This window comes from Anopheles gambiae, chromosome 2 (genome assembly GCF_943734735.2).
Source record: "Anopheles gambiae chromosome 2, idAnoGambNW_F1_1, whole genome shotgun sequence".
NCBI classification, from domain to species: Eukaryota; Metazoa; Arthropoda; class Insecta; order Diptera; family Culicidae; genus Anopheles; species Anopheles gambiae.
In genome coordinates, this window is record NC_064601.1 from 88573506 (window position 1) to 88596281 (window position 22776).

At 42.0% G+C, this 22776-nt stretch overlaps 1 protein-coding gene across 2 annotated transcripts; it reads left to right on the forward strand.

Annotated features, from left to right (window-relative positions):
* The first annotated feature begins 18 nt into the window (after positions 1-18).
* On the forward strand, positions 19-22364 carry LOC1276397 (LHFPL tetraspan subfamily member 3 protein). 2 transcript variants are annotated; one of them, XM_315740.5, is made up of 7 exons: positions 19-170; positions 4103-4536; positions 13077-13210; positions 13476-13602; positions 21141-21281; positions 21359-21448; positions 21588-22364. In XM_315740.5, the coding sequence occupies exons 2-7, from the start codon at positions 4395-4397 to the stop codon at positions 21695-21697; spliced, it is 744 nt and encodes a 247-aa protein (XP_315740.4). In that variant the 5' UTR covers positions 19-170; positions 4103-4394; the 3' UTR covers positions 21698-22364. The 2 variants fall into 2 exon arrangements, with proteins under 2 accessions (XP_315740.4, XP_061497233.1); XM_061641249.1 differs by lacking the exon at positions 19-170 and adding an exon at positions 219-391.
* The last annotated feature ends 412 nt before the right edge of the window (positions 22365-22776 follow it).

Genomic DNA, 22776 nt, shown 5'->3' on the forward strand with positions numbered 1-22776 from the left:
GTGCTGTTTTCCATGATCTTCGCTTTGTTACCTGGCAGCAGCACAGCCCAAGAGGGGTGCTGCAGAAGGCGTTTGACTTCTGATCTCTCAACAGTTTCTTGCCAATGGTCCGTTGAGACAGACAGCGACGATCGTCTCCAGTCCAGTGCAAGTTGCCGTGGCATATAAGGGTGAGAAAAAGAGCGAGTAGTAGAAGCAAAAAAAAAACACACAAAATGTTTGCAGCGTCAGCATAAGTTTCATGTTTCGAGTGTTTTTGTGCCGTGCTCGTGGAAAAGTGTAGCTCGCAGATTGTTTTGTATTTTGACTGGCCATTTTTTTGGTGCTGTTGTGTGAACATTTTGCTACACAACTTGAAATCAATCACCATCTTGAACGGAAGATCCCTGGAGTGTGTGATCGAAGCGAAAGAAGATATAAAACAAAACAGTGGAATTTTGTGCGTATCTGTGTTTGTGCTAATTTCGTACTACTTGGAGGGAAGAAGAATTTGTTTGCTCATTAGCATGCGCCCGGTAACGGTACGAAAACGGGAGAGAAATAGTGAGCTTTGAGTCGAAAAAGCATCGCCACCACCACATCATTCGTTTCGCAAAAGCGAAAAGCAACCCTAAAAACAAACAGGTCACAGTGGCCTGTACCATCGTCATCACCGTCATCATCTCCATCATCACGATCGCGTCAGTCTGTTGTTCAGTTCCATTCGTAGCACGCAGGTTCCCAACAGTGTGTCTGTTTTGAAGTCTCCTACTACGCAACCGATGGCGCCGGAAGAATGAAGAAAAATTAATGTACATTTTCGTGGGAACACTTCTTCCGAACGATGGTGCAATAGAGACCACCACGAACAATCGAGCGCTTGCCGTTAGCTGCGGCAGGTCTGTTTTGTCACCTGCGGAATGAGACTGTCTGAAGCTCTGGGAAGTTCGGCGCGTTCGATCTTTCGAAAGGGGCTGATAAATAGTAAAACCCCCCGTTTTTCTCTTAAAGAAGCGAATTAAAAAGGAGACGTCCTTGATGAAGGTGAGAATGTTTCACAAAGTCTCACAGTACCTTTAAATGGTAAAAATGGCGAAGGTCATGCTTTTGGATGTACTTCAGAAAAGTTCAGTTGCAGCTCTCCAGCAATAACTTTGAAAGCTTCTCCAGAACAGCTGGTTCGCGTTAGCTTCTTTTCTTTTTCGGCGGTGCACAGTCGGACACCTCGATGAATCATGCCTGGTGCAGCAGAGAACATGCAGAAAGAGAGAGAGAGAGAGAAACAAAGTGAAGGAGGTTAACCTGCTTAGACCAGGATGGCAGCAAAAGGCGCGCGCGCACCGTCGTTCGTTGGATAAACTTTAAGCGCAGTAAGCTTAAAAGTAACAGGCGAGCAGAGTTTCCAGTTGCTAGCGCCGAGCGTGTCCGGTGGGGGAAGAGGGTTCGTTGCTTGGTGTCTCAAAGTCAAACGTTCGCAGCGACGTGCGCGATCGTAACTTGAAGATCGTCAGTATCTATCTATGTGTGTGTGTGTGTGTGCGTTTGTATGGTTTCTTCGGTGAGTTTAGGTCACCTGGAACCACTACCGAGAACAGAGTGGAAAGGAGAGAAGACACACGATGCAAGTTAGTTCGTCGCCGCCACCCCTGTCAGGTCAACATCGCCGAAGGGAGGAAAAGAAAAAAAGGTTTTACTCCATCGTAACGCTTTAAACGTTGCTTTGGGTGTGTGTGTGTATGCGTTGCCTTCCTTTGTGAGAAGAACCGGCATCCGACAGAGAAGAAGGTTGCCTTTTGCTCTGGGAAGTTGACTTACGATGCATGACGTGGATTGGCCATCAGTCCTCCTGTGTGGGGTTTGTTGCCTTCGCCTGGTAAAGTCTTTCGTACAAAACGTACACAAGCTGTCTGTGTGTGTGCATGTTTGTGTGTTTGCAAAGGTAAACAAAATCGGCAAAAATGTAGATCGAGTTAGCGAGATTTACACACGCCTCCCCGAGCGTCCTCTTATCTAATGATCAAAATTCGATTCCAAGCACGATTCAAGCCTCGAAGATCACTGACGACTATTAATCAACCTGTCAGCAAAGGGAAAGATTTACGGGAGAGAGAGAAATTTAGCACCCACCACCTTTTGGGGGAAAATACTTTTTCCCCATCGCACAAAATGAGGTCAAAAGCTTAGCGCTACGAGAAGCTCTTCTCCATCTCGACCGACATTAGAAGCTCTTCCATCTTTGAGTTTGTCTGCAAAGGGGGAAGCAGCAAAATCTTGACATTATTCTGTCGTGTAAGCCGCTCTTCGACGTGCTCAGGCGCCTAGTTTACACGCATCAGGTGCGCCGAACCGTGTCGGATTGGCTTGGAGCACAGCAGGCAACGCTCTAGAAGGCGGAGGAGGCGTAGTTCGAAGGGTGTAAGTCCTCGTCATCATCGTCATCAGCTAAAGCTCATCTCGCTGTCAAACGAGCGTGTGTGTGAGCGGCTGCGCAAAGATCAACCATGCGGGTGTGGTGATGCTTGGTTACGCAAGGCAATACCACTATGCACGAAAGACTTCAACGAGCGAGGAAAGGGCGAACCGTGAACCGCGCGCGCGTTAAGCTTCCGTGAGTTGAAGCTGGTTTTTCGTGGTGAATTTTCTTGAACTTAAATAATAATAATAATCTATTTCCCCTTTTGGGTCGTGGGTGGGATGTGGTTAGCAGGTACAAATTATCGCATTACAAAATTGTTACTTTTTGACACTTGAATCGCAGTACTACGGAACGGAACAGGGCACAAGTTTGATGTTTGGTTTGGATTACAACCTTCTTTTTTTACAGCCATCTCCCGCCCGAGGTGTGTGATGTGTGATCGCTAGTTTCACATCTAACACCAGTCGGATGTTTATACCTTTGTTACAAGGCGTCATGTAACGACGCACCATGAGGTTCAAGGAGTTTGGTTTTACTTTTACCTCATTTTACTCCAATATAAAGCCCAACCAAAAGCAACGTTTTCCTTACCCTCCCTGTTACTCCCCATTGTTACACACAGCAAAGATGCTCTTCCCAGACACACTCTCGCACGCACCAAAGTATCTTGACGATGTGAGCATCGCACAGTGAAGACAAACGCTTTGCGATGTTTTTTTTCGGAAGAAAAAGAAACGGAACAGTTTACTATCATCCCTGCTCACGACTGGCTGGGGTGGAAGAAAGCATTAACCATTGATTTGATTTTGATTACATAAATTTCATTATATTGGCGTGCGAGTAAAAGGCGTCGAAGCGTTGGAGAGCTCGGTTGCGGTCCGGATGCGCTAGTGCGGTGTGATGATTGGAAGGGAGGGGGAAGAGTGTGTGTTTTAATGATAGCAGTGCGTTTGTAAGCGTTTGCTAAAACAAATGCCACAATCCATCTTGTCGTTGATTAGAAGCGGGTTGATTAGCAAGGGAGGACCGGGGCAGGCAAGCCGCCACAGCTCGTTCAGTGGGAGAAAAAAGGTTGATTGATCGCTGAAGTTATTTCCCGATTTGCCGAACAAAGCGGTTATCTTGTTTCCCCTCTAATCGATTTCCATTTGTTTGTCCAATTATTTTAATATGTTTCGTGATTTTGGAGAGGGATGTTTTACCATTCAAATCAATACTACCGTACTGTTGGCCGTGCTTGGACTGGACGAACGATCCCCTTTTCCCTCGGTGCGAAAACTAGATCCATAAAGTGGGAAGCGTTTTAGAGCGAGATAGATTTTTACGACGCACGGTTGTTGAGCAAGCCAGGTATATGGGTGGGTGTCATCATCGTCGCCATGACCACCATCGCTGATGATCGCTAAAGAGAAACTTACACTTTACAACATCACGACTCGTGTCTTGATCAACCTCTCCATTACACTTGTTACAAACTGCTCGCCGAACGCTGTGGTGTGAAACAGATCACTTTCAAGTGTACAAAAACGAACAAAATCTTCACAACCCGGGTTCACTGGTGAAATGAGATAATAAAAAAAGACACCTCTTTCACTTCCACCGATCAGCATCAGCTGCTGGAAACGTGACGATAGGGTTGAATCGTTTGAATCGTGCAAAAAACGCTGCCCCACTTCATAGTTAATTTAATTACGTTTTCCAAAACAGGAATCATCGGCTGTGTTTTTCATCCACCGCTGCAAGTGTTAGTGTCTCCAAAGTGTCGTCGGAAAGTGAGTGCACAAATAAGTAACAACGCAGGTTCGTTTTTAGTGTGGCTGTGAAGTGAAAATATCTCCAACTCGGTTTGTGTGTGTTTCTTGTGCGAAAAGTGACTGACTGTGCAGCTTCTGCATACGATCACGTGCGTCCTCTAGATCGATTTTTTGCCATCAAAAAGGGTCGGTCGAGTTGAAGTCAGACAAAAACACAACCCTCCTCCCCCTAAAACAGCACAAACATGGGAACGAAGATCGAGTACGTTGACTCGAGTCACATGTACGCGACCAACTACATCCGCAACTCGAAGGCGATCGCCGTCCTGTGGGCGATCTTCAGCATTTGCTACGCGATCATCAGTGTCGTCGCGTTCGTAACACCAGGTAAGCAGACCGTTTTGGGGTTCGATGTTAGAGGTGCTCTTCTTGGCATGCTTCTTTAATGACAAAAAAAAACAGGGCCAATAAAAGGAAGCATGCAATTGTTTTCGTAAAAACAAAACGTGACTTGCACTGCGCACTGTACGTTTGGTGTGAGGAGCTGTGTGTGGTGTGCAGGAAGAAATAAAACCAAGCAAAGCGTGGTTTTGTTCGAATTCTATTACGATTGCATAAATGGTTTTGTGCAGTTATGTGTTTGTGGTCGGTCACATTTGGTGTGCTTTTGTTTTGCTCAGTGTGATTCTTAACTGTGATCTTGTAAGAAATGACTTGGGCAGAACGTGAGCTGAACTTAAATTTAAATTTGATTTCGCCTGGGGCTAGAGTTGTTGCGGGAAATACCAAAAAAGGTAAATACACTTGAAATTAGTTTATCAGCCACCGATTAGTTGCGGCTGTCTAACCCTAGCATTTCGCAACCAACACTGTTGCTTGCAAACACTTTGAAACGTTTCCAACGTGCAGAATGTTTTTCAGTTACGCTCATTGCATTATTTTATTTTGTTTTGACCATATCACTACAGCGTCCTAATGCAGACAAATTTGTCAACTTAGGCAAAATAACAAAAATACATTATTCCTTAGTGCATAGCAATTTTTAGACCATAATATAAGCAGCCGCATTCTTTGTCTGATAGGATTGCGCCAATTTAAAAGTCTCCGTTGTTCAACCAACGGGTAGGAATTTTCGTTTTAAAAACAATATCAACAATAGCTTTATACGTTTAAACATTTAAACGTTTAAACTTACGAAGAACAATAGTATAAAATAACTACCGGTGATGTTTGACACGGTTTACAGTGGCTAAAATCATTTATTGTACAGTTTTACCCAGAGTTACGCGAATTTTTGATTTTTTATAGTTCATATGTCAAATCAGTACAATTTTCTCCCTCAATTGTCACATGAAAAATAATTTTCAAGTTTTCCAAAAGTTTTAAATCATAAAAAAGACAGAAATAATAGAATTTTTTACACGAATTGCATTAAATAAGTAATATATTTCATAAATGAAGTGAATTCAATCAAAAATCATTATTAATCAAGTATATTTGGCTGTAAAACCTGATATTCGACTTATACGAAAATCCGAATTACGCGAATGTCTCCGGAACGCATTATTCGCGTAACTCGGGGAAAGACTGTACACTCTAATTTTAAAAACACAAATCGATGCTCTGAAAGAGCATGAACAGCTTGAAAACTAGCTAATATATGAAAAACAGATGCTAACATGTGAACTTTTCCTTTTGTAAATTTCGGCTTCGTCCGTATTACTTTGCATTTGGCTATTTATTAGCAAACAAAATTACAAGAAACCAAAATAAATGTATATTAAGCCTCAAAATAGTAAGTAATAAAGGCGTTTGAAATGATTTAGATATTCTACATCCAGTCAACACGTGTTTACAAGTTGACGTTTCCAGAAATTGTTTATTTGTCGAAATGTGGAGTTAGAATACACGATTGCGGACATTTCACCGCTCCATTTTTTTGATTTGTGTTCTTTCGAGAGTTACGTAACGGATAATGGTCACAACAGACTTTTTACATTATTAGCAAATAGCTGGAGATGACCGTTACCGTTATTTTTCAAGTAAACAAAATTATGACGTGAAATGTGTTATTTTAGTTTATTTCATGATACCAATGATAGTGTACCAATGATGATTGAATGGTAGGTGTACCATCAATATTTTATTGCCATTAAGGTATTTTTAACAATTTAAGCCCAACCGACAAATTTGACAATATTAAACCACGACATATTGCGTTAAACGACTTAAACCAAATGTGATGTCATTGGGACCCTTTCCGTTTTAAGTTCGTAGGCTGAAATTTCAGCCTTTCAGCTGTTTGCATTGTATAGCAGTTTTCGAGCAGCTATCTAAGTAGGTATAATACACAGGTGGGCTTATCCCAAGGTGTATGAATTTAGAAGGCTGATTTTTATCGCTTCTGTTTACAAATGAAGATTTTATGAGTGGTTTGTGTATTTGTCAAGCCTTCAGAAAGCTTGTTTGAACCAAAATTTTTACTTATCCTGTTAAAAAGTGATATTCAAATTTGTTTATAAAAAAACATACTATGAGACCACCTGGACTACATACACTTTGATTTTAGATTCCATTACCAGTTCTCTTTAATGCACCTTTGGGATAAATGTAAACATCACCTTGTTTTGCCATTTTTTCGAGCAGATAATCGAATCTAATTCTTTCTTTGAGGCTAGAATAATCATGAGTGAAAATTGCCGGCTTGTTTTATGTGTAATTTTGTATGGAGTGTTTACTTGATTTCAGCCTCCAATTGTCAAACTACATATACAAAAGCTGACTAGAATCGTGAAGTCTAGGCCCCTATGACAAATTTGACAATATTAAACCACGATATATTGCGTTAAACTAAAGTAAACCAAACTATAAGACCAAGTGTGATGACAGCATCTTATTTGTCTTTTGCTACTTCTGGTGTTACATGCTGCCTCTTAAATAGGGTTTACTATCAGATTTTGAAATGAAGCACCGAAGTTAGTCAAGTCAGTCACTCTTGGTACGGGTAAAATGGGTCCGAAAAGGGGTTTGAACCACGTCTGACTTTCATATCTACTCAATAGGGCATCCGGTCAGTTGAAAATGTACAGTGTCAGCCAGTCAATACAGTCAGACAGTCAGTACAGTCAAAATTAACTACTGTTAACGACTTACGATTTTTTTTGAAATTGTCTTATAATTTTTATTTAAAAGTATCAATTTAATTTCTTTTTAATGTTAAACGTGGGATAGTATATTTTTCTACATCCCATCTGGCGTTCATTTTGGTTCAATTGATTAGCATGCTGATTGTAATTTGGTTCACAAAGTCACATTGCTCTGTAAAGAACTAGGCTTGAACTCAAAAGAATTCCGTTATGAAGCTCTCACGTGAACAATATCAATTTAAAACTCTGTTTAAAACGTTTCAAAGTAAAACTAAAAAGCTGTGCTGATCAAATTCAACACCAATTATCACACTCACGGGCTATTCTGATGCAAGAATGTATCATTTAATTCAATAGCGCCCCAGTGCTTGTTAGTTTTCATCTAACCCATTTAATATTCTATTCGCCCATTGTTTTTCTTTTCGTTGTTCACAATGGGCACAATGGCACGGGTAAACGATATGGTGCAATTTGTAATGGAACACCCGCTTACGATTCCGAAGTCTCGATTAAAAAAAAGGGATCGCCAGATTATGCAGTGTAAACAGAAGGAACGGGAGGTGGGACTGTTCTGAACTAGCTGCTGCTGCTGCTGCTACTAAGCCGTTTCACGTCACTCCATTATAGTTTAATGCTGTTTGTTTGTGTAGGTGTAAAAAACCACAACTTCCATATGAATGTGGTGAAGATGTCGAAAAAAAGGGGGCCTCACCAATACACACACTGCACGAGGTTCCATCTTGCTGCACATGTGCTGGGCGCCTCTGCCTAAGACAGCCGCTTCTTCTCCCTCAAGCATGCTCCGCTTTGTGGCTTGTGCCGTTGGTTGTGACCTTTTAAAAAGTTGTTTCCAAACAAACCTGCCTGTGCCTGCCTGCTGTTTTGTGTAGGAAGGGGGGGGGGGGGGGGGGGAGAACGCAACAATTGACCAGGGTTTGTTTTCGCAAGCTCACATTAAAAGCTTCGTCTGTGCTCGTTGCTGCTGGTATAATTGTGGACAAGCTTGTTAGGGGGGCAAAAAGAAGAAGAGAGGGTTTTTTTTACAAAGATATTTTCATTCCTTTCTGTGCGCACTTCAATTAGCTAAATCCACAGCGAGATTGGCGCGATCGAGCGAATCGAAAGACTTGAAAGCACCTGCTTGTTCCATGAGGCGACGAACCTCTCCCTGGTTAGCGATTTGCACCTTAAATAATACTAAAATTAAATCATAATAACCATAATGATCATATCGTTCGGTGCTGGAAACATTAAAGGTGGTTAAACATGATGCAATAAAACTGTCTTGTGCCATAAGAGTTTCGGACCGGAAAGTAAAAGTTTTTCCCACTTGTTGCTGGTGATTATGATGCTTGCTTCTTTTCATCCGCCCGTTGGGTTATGATTTGCTCGAGGGAGGGGGGCAAACGTTTCAGTGCGATTTGCGAGTTCAATTATCGTCGGTGCAGTTCGCTTACAATTCGCGACCATCTGATTAAGCCGGATGGAATTGATTGGCATTGTTGTGCAGTGGCGAAAGGTGTGATTTTACCCGAGTGACTTTATGCCGCCTCTGTCGAACCAGGAAGCGACGAACCCCCGTGCGACACCGTGAAATTAATGTTTGTTTCCCTGGTTTTACAAAATGTGGTATTTAATAGGAAAGTGAGGGAAAGAATGAGTGTGATTTATTTCCCCTGTCCCGCTACGTCATCACTTACACAAACTTTGTGTGTACAGTATTAATCTTTCGACTGGTGTAAATTTGCATGTTTATCGCACCATTTTCTTCTCCTGTATTTAATTTCCCGCGAGAGAGTGTTATTTTTCTTTTATCGTTCGATTATGCACAATTTTGCTTCCCCGGCCTTTGCACTCATTATCATCGCCAAGATGCGCCAAGCAAGCGATTGACGTTAATTAATCAACGCCTTCCAACCCATCTCTTCCATCCCGTTCGGGATGCTGATAATGCGATTTTGGCACAAAGCTCACGCATAATAATGCGATGCCCACACACAGGGACGATTAATGTAACCGTTTGCAAAACCTTTTTTCCGCTATACACGTAGTTTTCCTTTTGGTTTTCTGGGAAGAAGCTTCCCTTTGACTCCTGTACAGTTTTCTTGCCCAGAGCTTTGAGGGAAGTTTTGATCGCACAATCGACCAATCAATCCTAACTGTTTTGGTATTCACTGGTGAAGATTAGGCTGCATACATGAAAACCTTTCACGATCAATAGACGGTAGATGTTGGTATACAGTTATTAAAATGAGGGAAACGATCGCGCGCAAAACAAAGGGAAAGAAAACCTTCGGTCGGGAGGGAAATGTGCTTACTAACGGTACAGATTTTGCGTTTAAAAATAAAAGGGTTTCAACTGACTTTACTTGATTTCACAACCCAGCTTACCCAACGAGAGTTTAAAGCGAGGACAATTCTCCCCCAATTTGTTCTTGCACAATTGTGTGCACACAATTGCTTTGCTTCGTGCCTTTCCTTTTTCCCCCTTTCGACCGGACACCGACCCATTGACAGGGACAGCATGGTTTTAAGCACGGTTTTATGCAATAGTCCGATGTTTTTTTTTTCTTCTGCGCACGGGATAATTTGCGGACAAAAGTGCTTAAGCACTCCGCTCCAAACTCTACTCCATCCCAATAACTCCGCACTGTCACTGTGGCAGCCGACGAAAGTCGATTGCACGTTTCACCTTTCGCCCGGGCGTGATTGACTGATATCTGGAGCGCTTATTTCGTTCCCTTGCAAATGGCACTGGGAGTTTTTTGGGAGAGGGAGGGAGAGATTAAAATGTCGGGAACTCACCTTTGTGCCTTGTTAAGTGTGTAAACAGCGGTGCAAAATTGATTTTAATGCAGCTCTTCGAGTGACAGGGATTTATTAGGATAAGAATAGGTTGCTCGAAACTTTTGCCGAAATTTACGCTTGCCAATTATGCACTGAAATGCACCGCTTGAAGTGGAAATTTTCAAATTTTGCGTGGTGCGTTTTGTTGTTATTTAATCACCACTGAAATAAATGGACCCCAGATGAAGATGTTGAGTGGACTCACTCGCTCTCTGTTTGCGTGTCTGTGGGTGCAGGCCAGAAAATGCAGGAAATGGCAGCTGTTTCTCTACCGTCGGTTTTGTTCTGCCTGCACGCTTCGCAAACACCACCACCCGGGCAAGATGTAATTGGTTTCAACTGGAGACACACTGGTCTGCGTCAGTGGGGAGGGTCGGGATGCTGGTTTATAACGCCATCACTAATGGATTGTTTATGGTGTAATGGCGTGTATCGGTAGGCTTCGGCGGCCCCCCAGCTCGGCTCGGATTTGTGTGTCAAATTGCGTTCGGTAATCTCCGCAAAATGGTCGCGGTAACATACTGACACGCTCCTGGCTAAAGTGAGCCGTCCTGATGTGTAGAGGGAGGGGGGGGGGGGGGGTGTCTCATGCGTTTGTAATTGCATTATGATCTTGCGGCATTATGCTGTGCATCGAATGACATGGTACATTTTTCTTGGCCCTTGTGTGTAAAACTGTGGTCATTGATCTTTGTTTCTCGACACGGTAATTACATGATCTTTCGATGCGGAGTGATGTGTTTGTTGCTCTATTTACTATTTGAAATTCGGTTAATATAATGATTTACCGAGAGCAGTTTTTGTTTCATGGATAGGTTGAAACGTTTGAATATACGATCAAACATGATCATGTAAAGCATTTTAAAGACTTTCGTTTTGACGTTTTGTTATCTATGCGTTTGTATATTTTTTGCCGATTTCTGATTTTATATTTATTCAACGCATTGCTTTCTGGCTTAACTTGCTTTTGGTGATTTACTTTAACTATCTTAAGTATTCTCTTTAACCAATAAATCATCATAATAGTTGATATTATGTTTTGCAACGTTTTGGACTGATCGTGAGTTATAATTTGAAAACCATAGCCCCGAGGGTGATGATGGGTCTGGAAGGATTAAAATGTGTGCTACCTCTTAATATGGTATAATCTGAAGACACGATTAGATTAATCTGTTGTCATTACTTTAGATTTAAACGAATCGAGCCATATTTTATCTCCTAAACTGTTGTAATATTTCTGCCAAATGTCTTCGTTCTTCTTGTTGGTTAATTTGCACTTAAGCCACTGCTCCCCAAAGCCCTGCCATAAGCCATTTATGGTCTTGATAATATTTGACTTATTGATTTGCTCATTGGGGTATAGTTAATGCTGCGACGAGTTCCATATAGGGTTTGCACGCATAACGGGCATAATGTAAAAACAGTCGAACGGTTTGACGGTTGTGTCAGGGCTGGTCCGTTGACCCAAGGATGTTGTTGGTTGGGATTATAAAATAGTTAACTAAGGTTCTACAGTCATTATTCGATATACACTATCGTACGGGACCGAGCGCAATAACGTATCTCGAGTTATCGCGTATAGCGGATTCCTATGGAAAAATAGTTTACACTACCGGTTCGAGGGTTGAACTATATCGCCACAGAGGTTTGCATTAAAGTTTTTTTTTTGGTATAAAACAGGTATTTTTTGCACAAATTTAATGCAAAATGCATTAAGAACATTAAGGAAATTCAAAAAGAGCATAAAATATTTCAAAGAATTAAAATATTTGCAAAAAACACATGGAGCTGTCAATTTTAGAGGAATCGCGTACTGCGAATTCGCGTATATCGAGTATCGCGTACTGCGGATAATTGCTGTATTATCATCTTAACCAAAATGGTTAAGGTGTCTAAATGGTGCTACTAAACATTTACCACTTTAGTATTTTTACTTAAACCGATGAAAGCTCGTAAAGTCTGCAGAATGTTATTTCAAGTCGTATGACATTCGAGTAAGTCTTCGGGAATTTAAATTCCTTGAATGACTGTACTGCGTTGGGTAAACCTATTAGTAAATGATTAATTAGTTTTTATTAACGTTAGTGTATAAGCAATAGTAGTAATAAAGCAGACCTTGGTCGGTGGTTGCGACAAATAGAAATATGCTTTCTTCTAGAAGTTTTACATATTAAATTATCTATGCTTCTCGGCTCTAAAACCCTTTGATCAGGACAATGTTGAAGTTCCTTAATAGTTTGACCGGCGCCAGAAATTGGAAGTTAATTTGGATAACCTATACAAACCATTAATCATACTCTTCTTTATTATTCTTTATTATTTATTATTTATTCTTTACATAGTTTTACTATGGCATTTGTAAATGAAGTAGTTAGAAAATTCAATATTTTTGCATGAACACCTCTGTTCACTTCTGACTAGTTAGTGTAAAGCTTAGGTAGGGAAAATCTTATAAAATACCAACAAAAAGGTTTGAATTTCAATTGTAATTTCAAGGAGCTTTACATAATTTCTTATTATTAAACACAATGTCTTCATGCTCCTCAATGATGCCATTATTGTCGAAGATAAACCAACCGTGTCCACTGTTCTTTTTTGTACATTGAAAACTTACCACAAACATCATGGGTTACAGTCAGCGGGTTGCAGTCTATCTAGATTCAAACTTAGAGCTTATGGCTTATGAATAAACAGGGCGTCAATGTCCTTATTATTTAATAATGCCCATTGCCTTCGTAGTAGTATTAAGATAATCTTGGTAGAGCTCATAACCGGCTCCGTTAGTTAAAACAGCGCACACAGATGAAGTAACACACCCTGGCTACAAAGAAGTGTATCATAAAAAGCGAAGCCTATCATAACTGTACAAGATTCATTCAAAGAAACCGCATTTAAATGTAACACTGTTTTTATTATTCATTTCCACCATTCCAGAATGGGTCGGCGATGCAGATTCCGACATTGGCGGGCGTCTCGGGCTGTGGCAGGTGTGCCAGAAAGACGATCTTACCGATAGCTGTACCGGCCGGCTGGAGGAACTGCTGGAAATGCAATCCATCGCGTTTCAGGTGAGGTGGCAAATACACACAAAATTAAACGACTATCACTATGCTCAGCCCCGTTTATGCAAACTCTGCGTCCGTTAGCTATTCTTCTAACGAGCGTCTTAGTTTGCGGGACTAAAATGCACATGACCTGCAAAAGCTAGCCGCATCTAGCCTAGCCCCGCATTTCCATAAGCAGGTCACCGCGATAGCGTTCTTTTGTGCGCCTTTAAACAAACGAAACGTGTTAGATTAACAACTCAACTCTTTTACTCCTCCCTACCTACAGGTTGCAACAGTGTTTTGCGGGCTGGCTGTGGCCACTTCCGTGCTGGCGATCTGCTGCCTACTGCTGATGGTGTTCATGAAGTCAACGACTGTCTTTCACATCTGCGGCTGGATGCAGATGCTTTCCGGTGAGTTTTCGCGGGGGCATTTATGCTCGTAGCTTTGGCACGCCGATAGAAACGAACCGTGTGACCTAACCAACCCATCTTCCCGCCCCAAAAGCCCGGAGCTTTTTAAAACAAAACGAAACGAACGCTACGGCACGATTGTGCATAGTTGCGGATTGGAGATGGAATTTTTGTGGCAAATTCGTAGCTAATCAGCGCGACGCGTGGGAAGCAACGCGAGCATGATGAGCATGTGGCGCTCGATTATCGATGAAAGGCATATTATGGGCCACCGGTCTCGCTTCCTCATTGCTTGCTCGCCTCCCAACGTTCATTAGCGGCAAAATTGAAAATTGACGGGAGGGCCATCGGGACGGCATGTTCACTACAGTGAACGACATTCGAGACAGCGGAAGTGAACGACGAAAACGTGAGAGCAGCCGCCACCGTCACTATAATCGTGCGGAAGAGCGCCATAAAAAGTCGGGGCATGGGAGGAGTTGTAAATGCGAAAGGGGTACTCTTTTAGCTTAAAATTAGCCACCCGGCGGGCCAAGGGGATGCATCGGTTGAAGGAGTGGACCTATGATCAATCGCGTAAGAAGATCCACAAATTGCGCTGGAGAGGTATCTCTCGGTCTCCGATCGTGTCCAATTTGCTTGAAGGCTGCACTTATGGTCACGGCGAACACGATGAAAGCTTTTTTGGTGCGATGTCTCTAATCCGGTTTCGGGCACTGCAGATCGAGTGCAGCTGAATGCGGCGGATCAGTCCCTTCACTTCGTTTGATCGCTCTGAAGGCCGTCCGATAGGTCGTCGATGGGGTGGTTTCGCCTATATTGAAGAGTAACTGGCGAGAGCCGAGCCCATACATTCTGCAACTCCACCAATGTGTGTGTGTGTGCTTTGGAAATCGTCATCATCATCATCATCATGTTGGTGATCAGCAGCAACCAGACAGTTCCGACAACGGGTAAACCGGTTTCCGTGGTAGAAGAGGTTGAAATAGTTTCGGCCCATTCCGGCATCCGAACTCCACTTCCTGAACGAAAGAGAAATGATCGGTTCCATCCCACTCCGGGCCCCCAGATGCGCCCAGGATGTGTTCAGTTTTCTCCCAACTCCGACGTGCTGCAAAGCTGGAATGTCCGGGTGATGAAAGCACGCTCACCCCTGCCATGTAGCAGTGCTGTGGAACGCTCTCTGCTCGGAAGTGGGTCATTGTCACTATGTCCGTTCGATGGGTCGTGTTCGATAGCCCGCGTTTACGGTGCTATTTTCCCTCCGGACTGGTCCACAACGCCAACCGTTTTCCGATCAAATGCGTTGGAAAGAAAAAGCATTTAAACAAAATTGAAAGCATTACCGTCGGGAAATGAAACACTTTTTGTAACTGGGTGGAAAAAGTGGTCCTGCAAGTTTCTGGTCCTCTCTCTATCGTTGCAACGCTTGCAATTCTTCGGCCACTTCCAAGGCTGGCGCAGTAGCGACGTAGATCTAGATTTTCGATTTCCGTAGGTCGGCACTGACCTTTCTCTTCATCTCTCTCTTTCTCTGGCTCTCGTCTTCCAATCACTGCTTTATCCGCCTCGTAAAGCGCTTAGGAACTTGTTCCTTCGGAAGTTGTAGGAGCTGTCGGATGGCAGTTTGTTGACTTTTTAGCCGCAATTTGCATCTATGTTGCGAGGCAGGCCCGCTAGTGAAAGTTGGTTTTGAAAGTAAACCAATCCACTACACGGACAGGCAGATATTGGAAATTGGCTGTGCGTCTGGGAAGGCATTCCATACAATGTATGGTGCAAAAATGACTTCAAATTGATAAAGTTGCACATTGTTAGAAGTGATCAAATCTTGCTATATACATAAATGATGCCAACGGAGATTGCCAAGATGATAGGATGTAAGTTTATCATAGTGTGAATGCACCAAGTTTAATGTTTTCGCGGGATAGTTTTAATCAACGGCAACCGAGATATGATCCGCCACGCTGCTTTCACATCCGGTAATTATGACTTTAATATGTTCTGGAGGAATTGACAAATAATTTCTTTGTGTTGAGCATGCTTCTAGTTTATTCATGGTCTTGGTGAGCCAGTTGTGATTCCGTTTAAGTTGCAAGTTTGTTGGAGTACTACCCGAAACGTAATGTACACGGTCCTATGCCAATCCATCCCTTTAGATCCAACATATGAGGTCTTACACCTGGCGTCAGTTTACATCTAAACTAGTAATTTGGTTATCAGAACCATGAAACGCCTTTCGCGAGTTATTATTTACTGCTCAGACACAATCGTTCATACCAATTCTTCAAAAAATGACGTACATTACACACATGGCACTATTTTTCGGGTTTCTTAAAGTTCTACACGTGGACCTGTAACCTGATTACTTGAAGAAGTACTAGAAGGGGACCAGAAATAGTCCTTAATTTGATAGTCTGACGTTTCTCCAGAAGTGTACGGGTGCTATAAGTGCTGCATTGGTTGTAATCGATGCATGAAGATGTATTTTTAAACACATTGGAACTCCATTGCGCTGTTGGTTGATCTTGCGAATTGCAAATTAACTGAAAATGTTTTCAAGTTTCAAGTGCCGGTCTGGTGGTACAGTCGTCAACTCGTACGACTTAACAACATGCCCGTCATGGGTTCAAGCCCCGAATAGACCGTGCCCCCATACGTAGGATTGACTATCCTGCTATGGTAACAATAAGTCACTGAAAGCCAAGCTCACTTCACTAGTGGGTACAGGGCAGGCCTTGACCGACAGCGGTTGTTGTTGTGCCAAAGAAGAAGAAGTTTTCAAGTTTAGCCAATACATAATAGAGTTGTTATAAAATGGCAGACGGCTCTATAGACGCTAAGCTATAAAGTTTTTTATATCAAAATCAGCTGTCGTACAGAAGGAATGCTTCAAAAGAGACGTGACGTTGCACAGCTGAAATTTATATCTAAGTTACTTATAGGTGAGACTGACGCGCCCGAGCTACTAGCAAGAATCAACATGAATGTATTACCTAGAACTTTTCGCATCTATCGACCTCTCACAGCCCAACTAGTAAGACGAGTTTACAGTGAAAACGACCCCATAACTGCGAAGGATCTAAAATTCAACGCTCACTGATAGCTTTGATTGACATCATGCGACTATCTTTTAAATCACCTTACTGGACCTGCGTGTTTTGGTTCAGTCTTCTATGTATTATTTATTGCTAGTCTTACGACTTAGAGTAATTGTAAGTGATAAGGCCACTTCCTCTGGCCAATTACTTTTGATTTGAATAAACAATAAACAATAAATGTAGCACCTTCAAACGACAGTTTCGTCGTAATGTTGGTTTAAAACAACGTGTTCTATCGACAAAAGCCTTCCTTAGGGCTGATAAACATGACGGACGGACATGACGGATACTAAAATTGACTAAAACTGACCCAAATACGAAAAAGTCACGCTGAAAGCCCCCATTCACTCTTTGCGACATATCATATGGCAGCAACATTTAATTGTCCTTTTTTATAACGATACTTTGATCCTATAAAACTACATTGCTCTTGAATCAGTAAAAAGATGCAATTATGAGTTACTCACAAACAAAAAAAAACGAGGCCAACTCAAAACTCGCAAACCATGCGCTTTCAGGCATCATATTTGCGCATCTTTGAGTAACACGTAATCGTTCCAGCATTAGCTCAACGAGGCTCACTGAGGGTGGCTTTTACAGCACACACGCCCGGTTGTGCGTTATTGATTTCAACTGCCAAATCTAAATCCATTTAAATGTTGCAAGTTACAATGCGCACCACCTTACGCAGCCACCGAGGTCCACACCTTCGCTTTCGATCTTTATACACGTTTCGGGGTTTTCACTCTGATGTGCCGCACTGATGACCCACTGCCATTCGAACACGAGCCACGAAGGAAGTTAGGTAGTAAAATGGTTAAATGAGATTTGACGAGCCTGCTTTTCGTTGAAGCGGTGGTGCGTTATTACTATTATTTGTGTCGGTTGCGTGAGGCGTATGCGCTTCGATTGATTGTGCGGGTACGCCAAGCCGATAGAGAAGGCTGACGTAAGCGATCGAGGAAGAAAGGAGAGACTGTTTATCTCGACGATGGGTTAACGATATTTTCTGATCGATATGGTTTGATTGCTGTTTGGTTGATTGTGAAAAGGTATACTTTTACCATTACACTAGTAACATTGTTTTTTTTTTTATTAAATTTATACAAAAAGGTAAAACAAATGTTTACCCAATGCAGCTTCATAAAGGGCCATTCCTCCTCTTGCGCTGTTGTTAAGGCCGGGCTACATTGATCGTACTCGCACGCGTAATTTTGATTTTCACTAGCGCATCTGGCGGCGGCTGGTGGAAGCTTTTTTTGGTCGTCGGGGGAAGGGTCGTGCCGGATCTCAAATTTAAGTAGTTTTTTAACCGTTTTTCGATGCGAAAAGGACTGGAATACTTGCACAACATATTTATCTATCAATTACAAAGCTTTTTCAGTCCAGTTGAAGTAAAAAACAAGGAAAAATAACGTATTTTCTGGAGCAGTCCCAAATTGTTTGGCAAAATGCTTCGGTCAGCCGCCGCCAGATGCGCTAGTGAAAATCAAAATTACACCAGAGAGTACGATCAATGTAGCCCGGCCTTTATGTGTTTCCTCGCTCGCTTTCTACTCAAAATGGTACGCCATAAAGCACGGCCAACACGCTGATGTCTCGGTTAATTGCGTCTCGATGCTTTAAGCACAAGCGTAAAGCTCAGATGGCTACCGTGAAATGCTCATTTCCGGACTGGACCACGTAAAGAAAAAAAAACACACAAACACTCACTATAAAAATGTATGCCTGCATGCTGCTTGTGCACATCTTGACAATTATGCGATGCTTAAGCGCTGATTCCCGTTTTTCGTCTTGTCCATCATTAAAGACACTTTTTTGCTGGTTGTAAATTCCTTTCGCTTCGCTTACTAGCTGGAGATTCCTCTTGTAAGTAGTGAAATTAATCTTTCTGTCTCTCCTCTTCTTCCTCTCAGTCCTTCCTCTCAGTAGGGTGTGCAAAAATGTTTTATAACACGCACTCCAGCAAAGCTTCATTTTGGGGCGTAGTTTAGAGTGTAAAAAAGGCATAAAAAGTCAGCAACCCAACATGGGTTAAAATTCCCAGGGTCAGTTTAGCTCAGTCGGTTAACCGGATGAGACGCCGGTTTTACGCGTTTGTCGCCATTTACCATGCAAGCCGGGGGTGAATAGTTCCATAAATGTAATGTATGCAAATTTGCTTCATTTTTGTTATGGTTTTTTTTTTTCATATTCTCCCTTCATATGCGGTGCAGGCGGGGAGCGGTTGTGTGTTTGCGTAAAGTCGAGCATTAGTGTAAAGTGACACACACGCGCTGGCGCTCGGTGAAGGGAAAGTGTCGGTACGAAATCATTGGAATCTACCGAGTGTGTAATGTAATGAACAATATTATCTGATGGTTCCGCAATTTACAGTGGAAGCTGATTTCCCATATTGTGGCTACGCCGAGCAGGCAAACCAGATGGATTGGGTTTGTTTAATGTTTTAACATAAAGTTTTGTGTGTGGGATTTGTTGTGCAAATGTTTATAGCACGTAATGGGTCTCTATTGAAATGGATCTCAAGAGGCGAATTGCCAGCTGGTAAGTGAAGGAAGTTCTCAAATGTCAATCGGACTCTCTTCCCGGGAAGCAACTAAGCGCGAGTGGGTACTGGGATTTACCGTGGGCATTGTTTAATGGGCACGACCAGGAAATGGAATGGAGGCAACAGCTGGTTTCGTTGCTGCAGTTGCAGCCGCGACGATGTTTTGTAGTTGGTACGAAACGTAGCTTCAATTTCTTATATTTGTAGAGGATTGCTCAATAAGTTTTCATGACTCGATGTACTACATGGGATTATAGTTGATGATTTATAATATGCAAAAGGGTTTTTACTTTACTCTATAAAGTGACTGTAAATAGACGCTGTGTTTGACAACCCTGATTCAGTGCCGTTCATCCGGGTTTAATTTTATCCGACTGTTTGTCATTTCTGAAGATCATGGATAATAACTTTAAAAAAAAAAATGATTTTATTCGTGTGTACAGAATAAGTTCTATTACCCAGGGTAGATATTTACAAAATACTCTAATATAGCTATACATTTACAAAAGTAGTACACACTTAAGGACGACTAAATCTATCTCATCATCGTTGTTATCAACGATGTGGAAAATGTAGTTAGCAAACAACCGTAGAATACATATAAGCATTCCCGGACTAAGTCCTGCTTGTTCTGAAAATCGCAGACTATTAAACAGATAGGGGCCTCTTGAATCTATTGCAAATATTTTCTTGCTGCAGCAGTGCTCAAGCCGCCGCTACTCTACTACAACAAGCTAATTTGTGTTCCAGACTTTCCATTTGAGGACAAAACGAACATTGATTGGAAGTCCTTCTTCCCGTTCGAAACAAGAGCTCTCCATGAGAGGCCTTACCATTTGCTAGCATGTACAGAGTAGCTCGTAGTTGTGCTGATAAGGCAAAACTTTGAATATTAGCCCAGATTCTAGGCCAGGAGATTGGAAGATTTGCTTGGCATCTGGTAGCTTGTCCACAAGCATGCGACGAAGTTTGCGTTTGAAACATATGAGGAGGGGTTTGAAACATATGCAGAGGATAAATGTACCAGTTGTCTTACCACGAGTCTCAGGCAGGGATACCAGGTTGGAATGGTGGCCTGATCCGGCGGATTACCAGCTTGGACGACATGAGGCTAGCTGTATTTAAGGGAGTTGCGCTTTGCTCGGTATCGATTTGTCAAGAGGGAATATACAGTTATTCCTGGTATATGCAGGTTTAGTCCACCTCGCTTCCGACATAATGACAGAAAAAACTCGATATTTCAGTACCAAAATAATAAATGTTTCTTAAAACAACATGAAGTTATATATAATTAGGTATTGCCAAAATGCACTAACATTTTTTTAATCAGGCCAGTTATTATTAAAAATAAACACTCGACCTATTAGCCGTATTGTCCGTGTAGCCGGACGAGCTATAGAAAAAGACATATGTGCGTGAGAGTAGTTATGTTAAATAATCATTGTTCTCACGATTCCTAGGCATCGTGTCATTGAAAATCAATAGAAATGAACAACACAATCTGAGAGACGCTCTGTAAATCGTAGAACGATATCCATCCTATTAGTATAAGAGAAGTATCCAAAATATTTTGGAAAACAACCAAAAAACCTTGGGACCTTTTAAACCTTTTTATAAAACCTGTCTGTATGACACTGTTTGTTTGAATATATGTGAGGATTGTTTTTGCATACAAATCGAACGTCATTCAACCTTGTAGAAGACGTTAAATAATATAAGCCTAGATACTCTGAATTTTGTTTAAAAAAATGCTTAATTTCTTACTGAAATGAAAATTCTGGATGGTGTGTTTGACACCTCTGCTCGATCGTGCTGCTCGGAGCTTACTGTTAGAATAATATGAAACTCTGTCTCATTGTGCTTAATCTCATTATTCATTCTATTTTTAGCTCTCTGCATGGTGATTGCCTGCGTTTCGTTCCCGTTCGGATGGAACTCGGACGAGTTCCGTAAGGTTTGCGGTCCAGAGTCGAACCGCTTCGAGGTTGGGCTGTGCAGTTTGCGCTGGGCCTATCCGTTGGCGATCATTGGTGAGTAATCTTGCGTCAATTTTCAATTTTATTTCGCAAATTTTTTAATCCACCTCTGTACGTTTTTTGTATTTTAGCCTGCATCGATGGATTCATTCTGGCCACGCTGTCCTTCATCCTGGCGACACGACACGTCCGTTTGCAGCCGGAACCGCAATACCAAAGCAGTATGTATTAGAGCAAGGAAACGGAAGGTTGGGTTGTATTGCGTTTGCAGCTTTGTATCTGATCACTCACCTGTTTCCTGTACTCGCTGAATGTATCACTAAACGTTTGTTTTTCTTCCTCTCTTCCAACGCCTTGCAGGAGAAATTAACAACGCGTACGTGACGGATGTGGCAAGTATCGCCGGCTCCCGCAAGTCGCTCAATCTACAGCCCGTACTGCTGGTGGCACCGCCACACATAATCTTCTAAGCGCTTACAAATGTGCGCCCCACAAATCAATCCTTCAGCTGAGCCGGCCGAGTGAATGCGCTATTTTCCTCGCACTGTGGATGGCCCAGGGCTTCTAACCAAACAAACAGACACCGGCTTGGAGACACCCATTTGTACAGAGAAAAGTGTGTAGCCAAAAGGCAATTGTTTCGATTCGATCGTGTTTTTCCTTCTTCTATTGCAAATGTTTTACGTATTAGATAGCGTCCCGATTCGTAGGGGGTTTAGAGAATTTTAGCTTTTTTCCCCAGGGGGAAGGGCATAAGTAAAACCTTCCCCGGGATGGTAATATACCTTACACTTTAAGCGATGCCTTCACAGTAAGCCCCCCCTCCCCCCATCAATACTCTAGGATATTACTTTTAGTAAAGGGGTAATACATATTTATTCGAGCTTTAAGAGACGTACCGAAGCGGGGAGCGTTTTATTGTTTTCGGATAGTTTCGGAACCGTTAGCAATCCTTTCCCTTCCAAATCTGTCCCTTTCTTCCTATTTGGTTTAGCTGAATCCTACAAAACGAGTATGCTTTTCTAGCGTCTTTAAGCAGTCTGAATGTTATTATTTTTAGTTGATTTAAGTTTTACAACGTATGCGTAATGTAGATGTGAAAATCGGAATCCAATAAATGTTGACTTTCACAAATAATACCGTATTGTGTTTTTATTTCTTATACACTGCATTGAAGCTGAAATTGGTATTTCAGAATATCGTGTAACTTAAAAAAAACCTAATATTCGTAACAAAAACATGTACAAAGTTTAAGTCGCATAATTGCAGGTTTTGTTTTAAATTTTAATGAAGAAGATACATTTAGGTCATCAGAGATAGGTTATGTTGAACTTGACAAATTGTTAAGGCTATTCCCATGTTCATGCGATTACGATTCGTGTTTGAATAACTTACACATAATATTGTTTGGATTTTGCGAACAAGAATTTTGCGAGCAAGAATTTTACGGCCAAGATGTTTGCGACCAAGGATTTTGCAACCAAGATGTTTGCGACCAAGAGCGTTGCGACCAAGATGTTTGCGACAAAGAATTTTGCTATCAAGAACT

What these genes read in the sequence shown, in the direction of transcription:
- LOC1276397 (XM_315740.5), top strand. Translation starts at nt 4,395, where the DNA reads ATGGGAACGAAGATCGAGTACGTTGACTCGAGTCACATGTACGCGACC. An exon ending in CTGGATGCAGATGCTTTCCG is followed by an intron (nt 13,603 to 21,140) that starts GTGAGTTTTCGC and finishes TTCTATTTTTAG; the next exon opens with CTCTCTGCATGGTGATTGCC. An exon ending in CTATCCGTTGGCGATCATTG is followed by an intron (nt 21,282 to 21,358) that starts GTGAGTAATCTT and finishes TTTGTATTTTAG; the next exon opens with CCTGCATCGATGGATTCATT.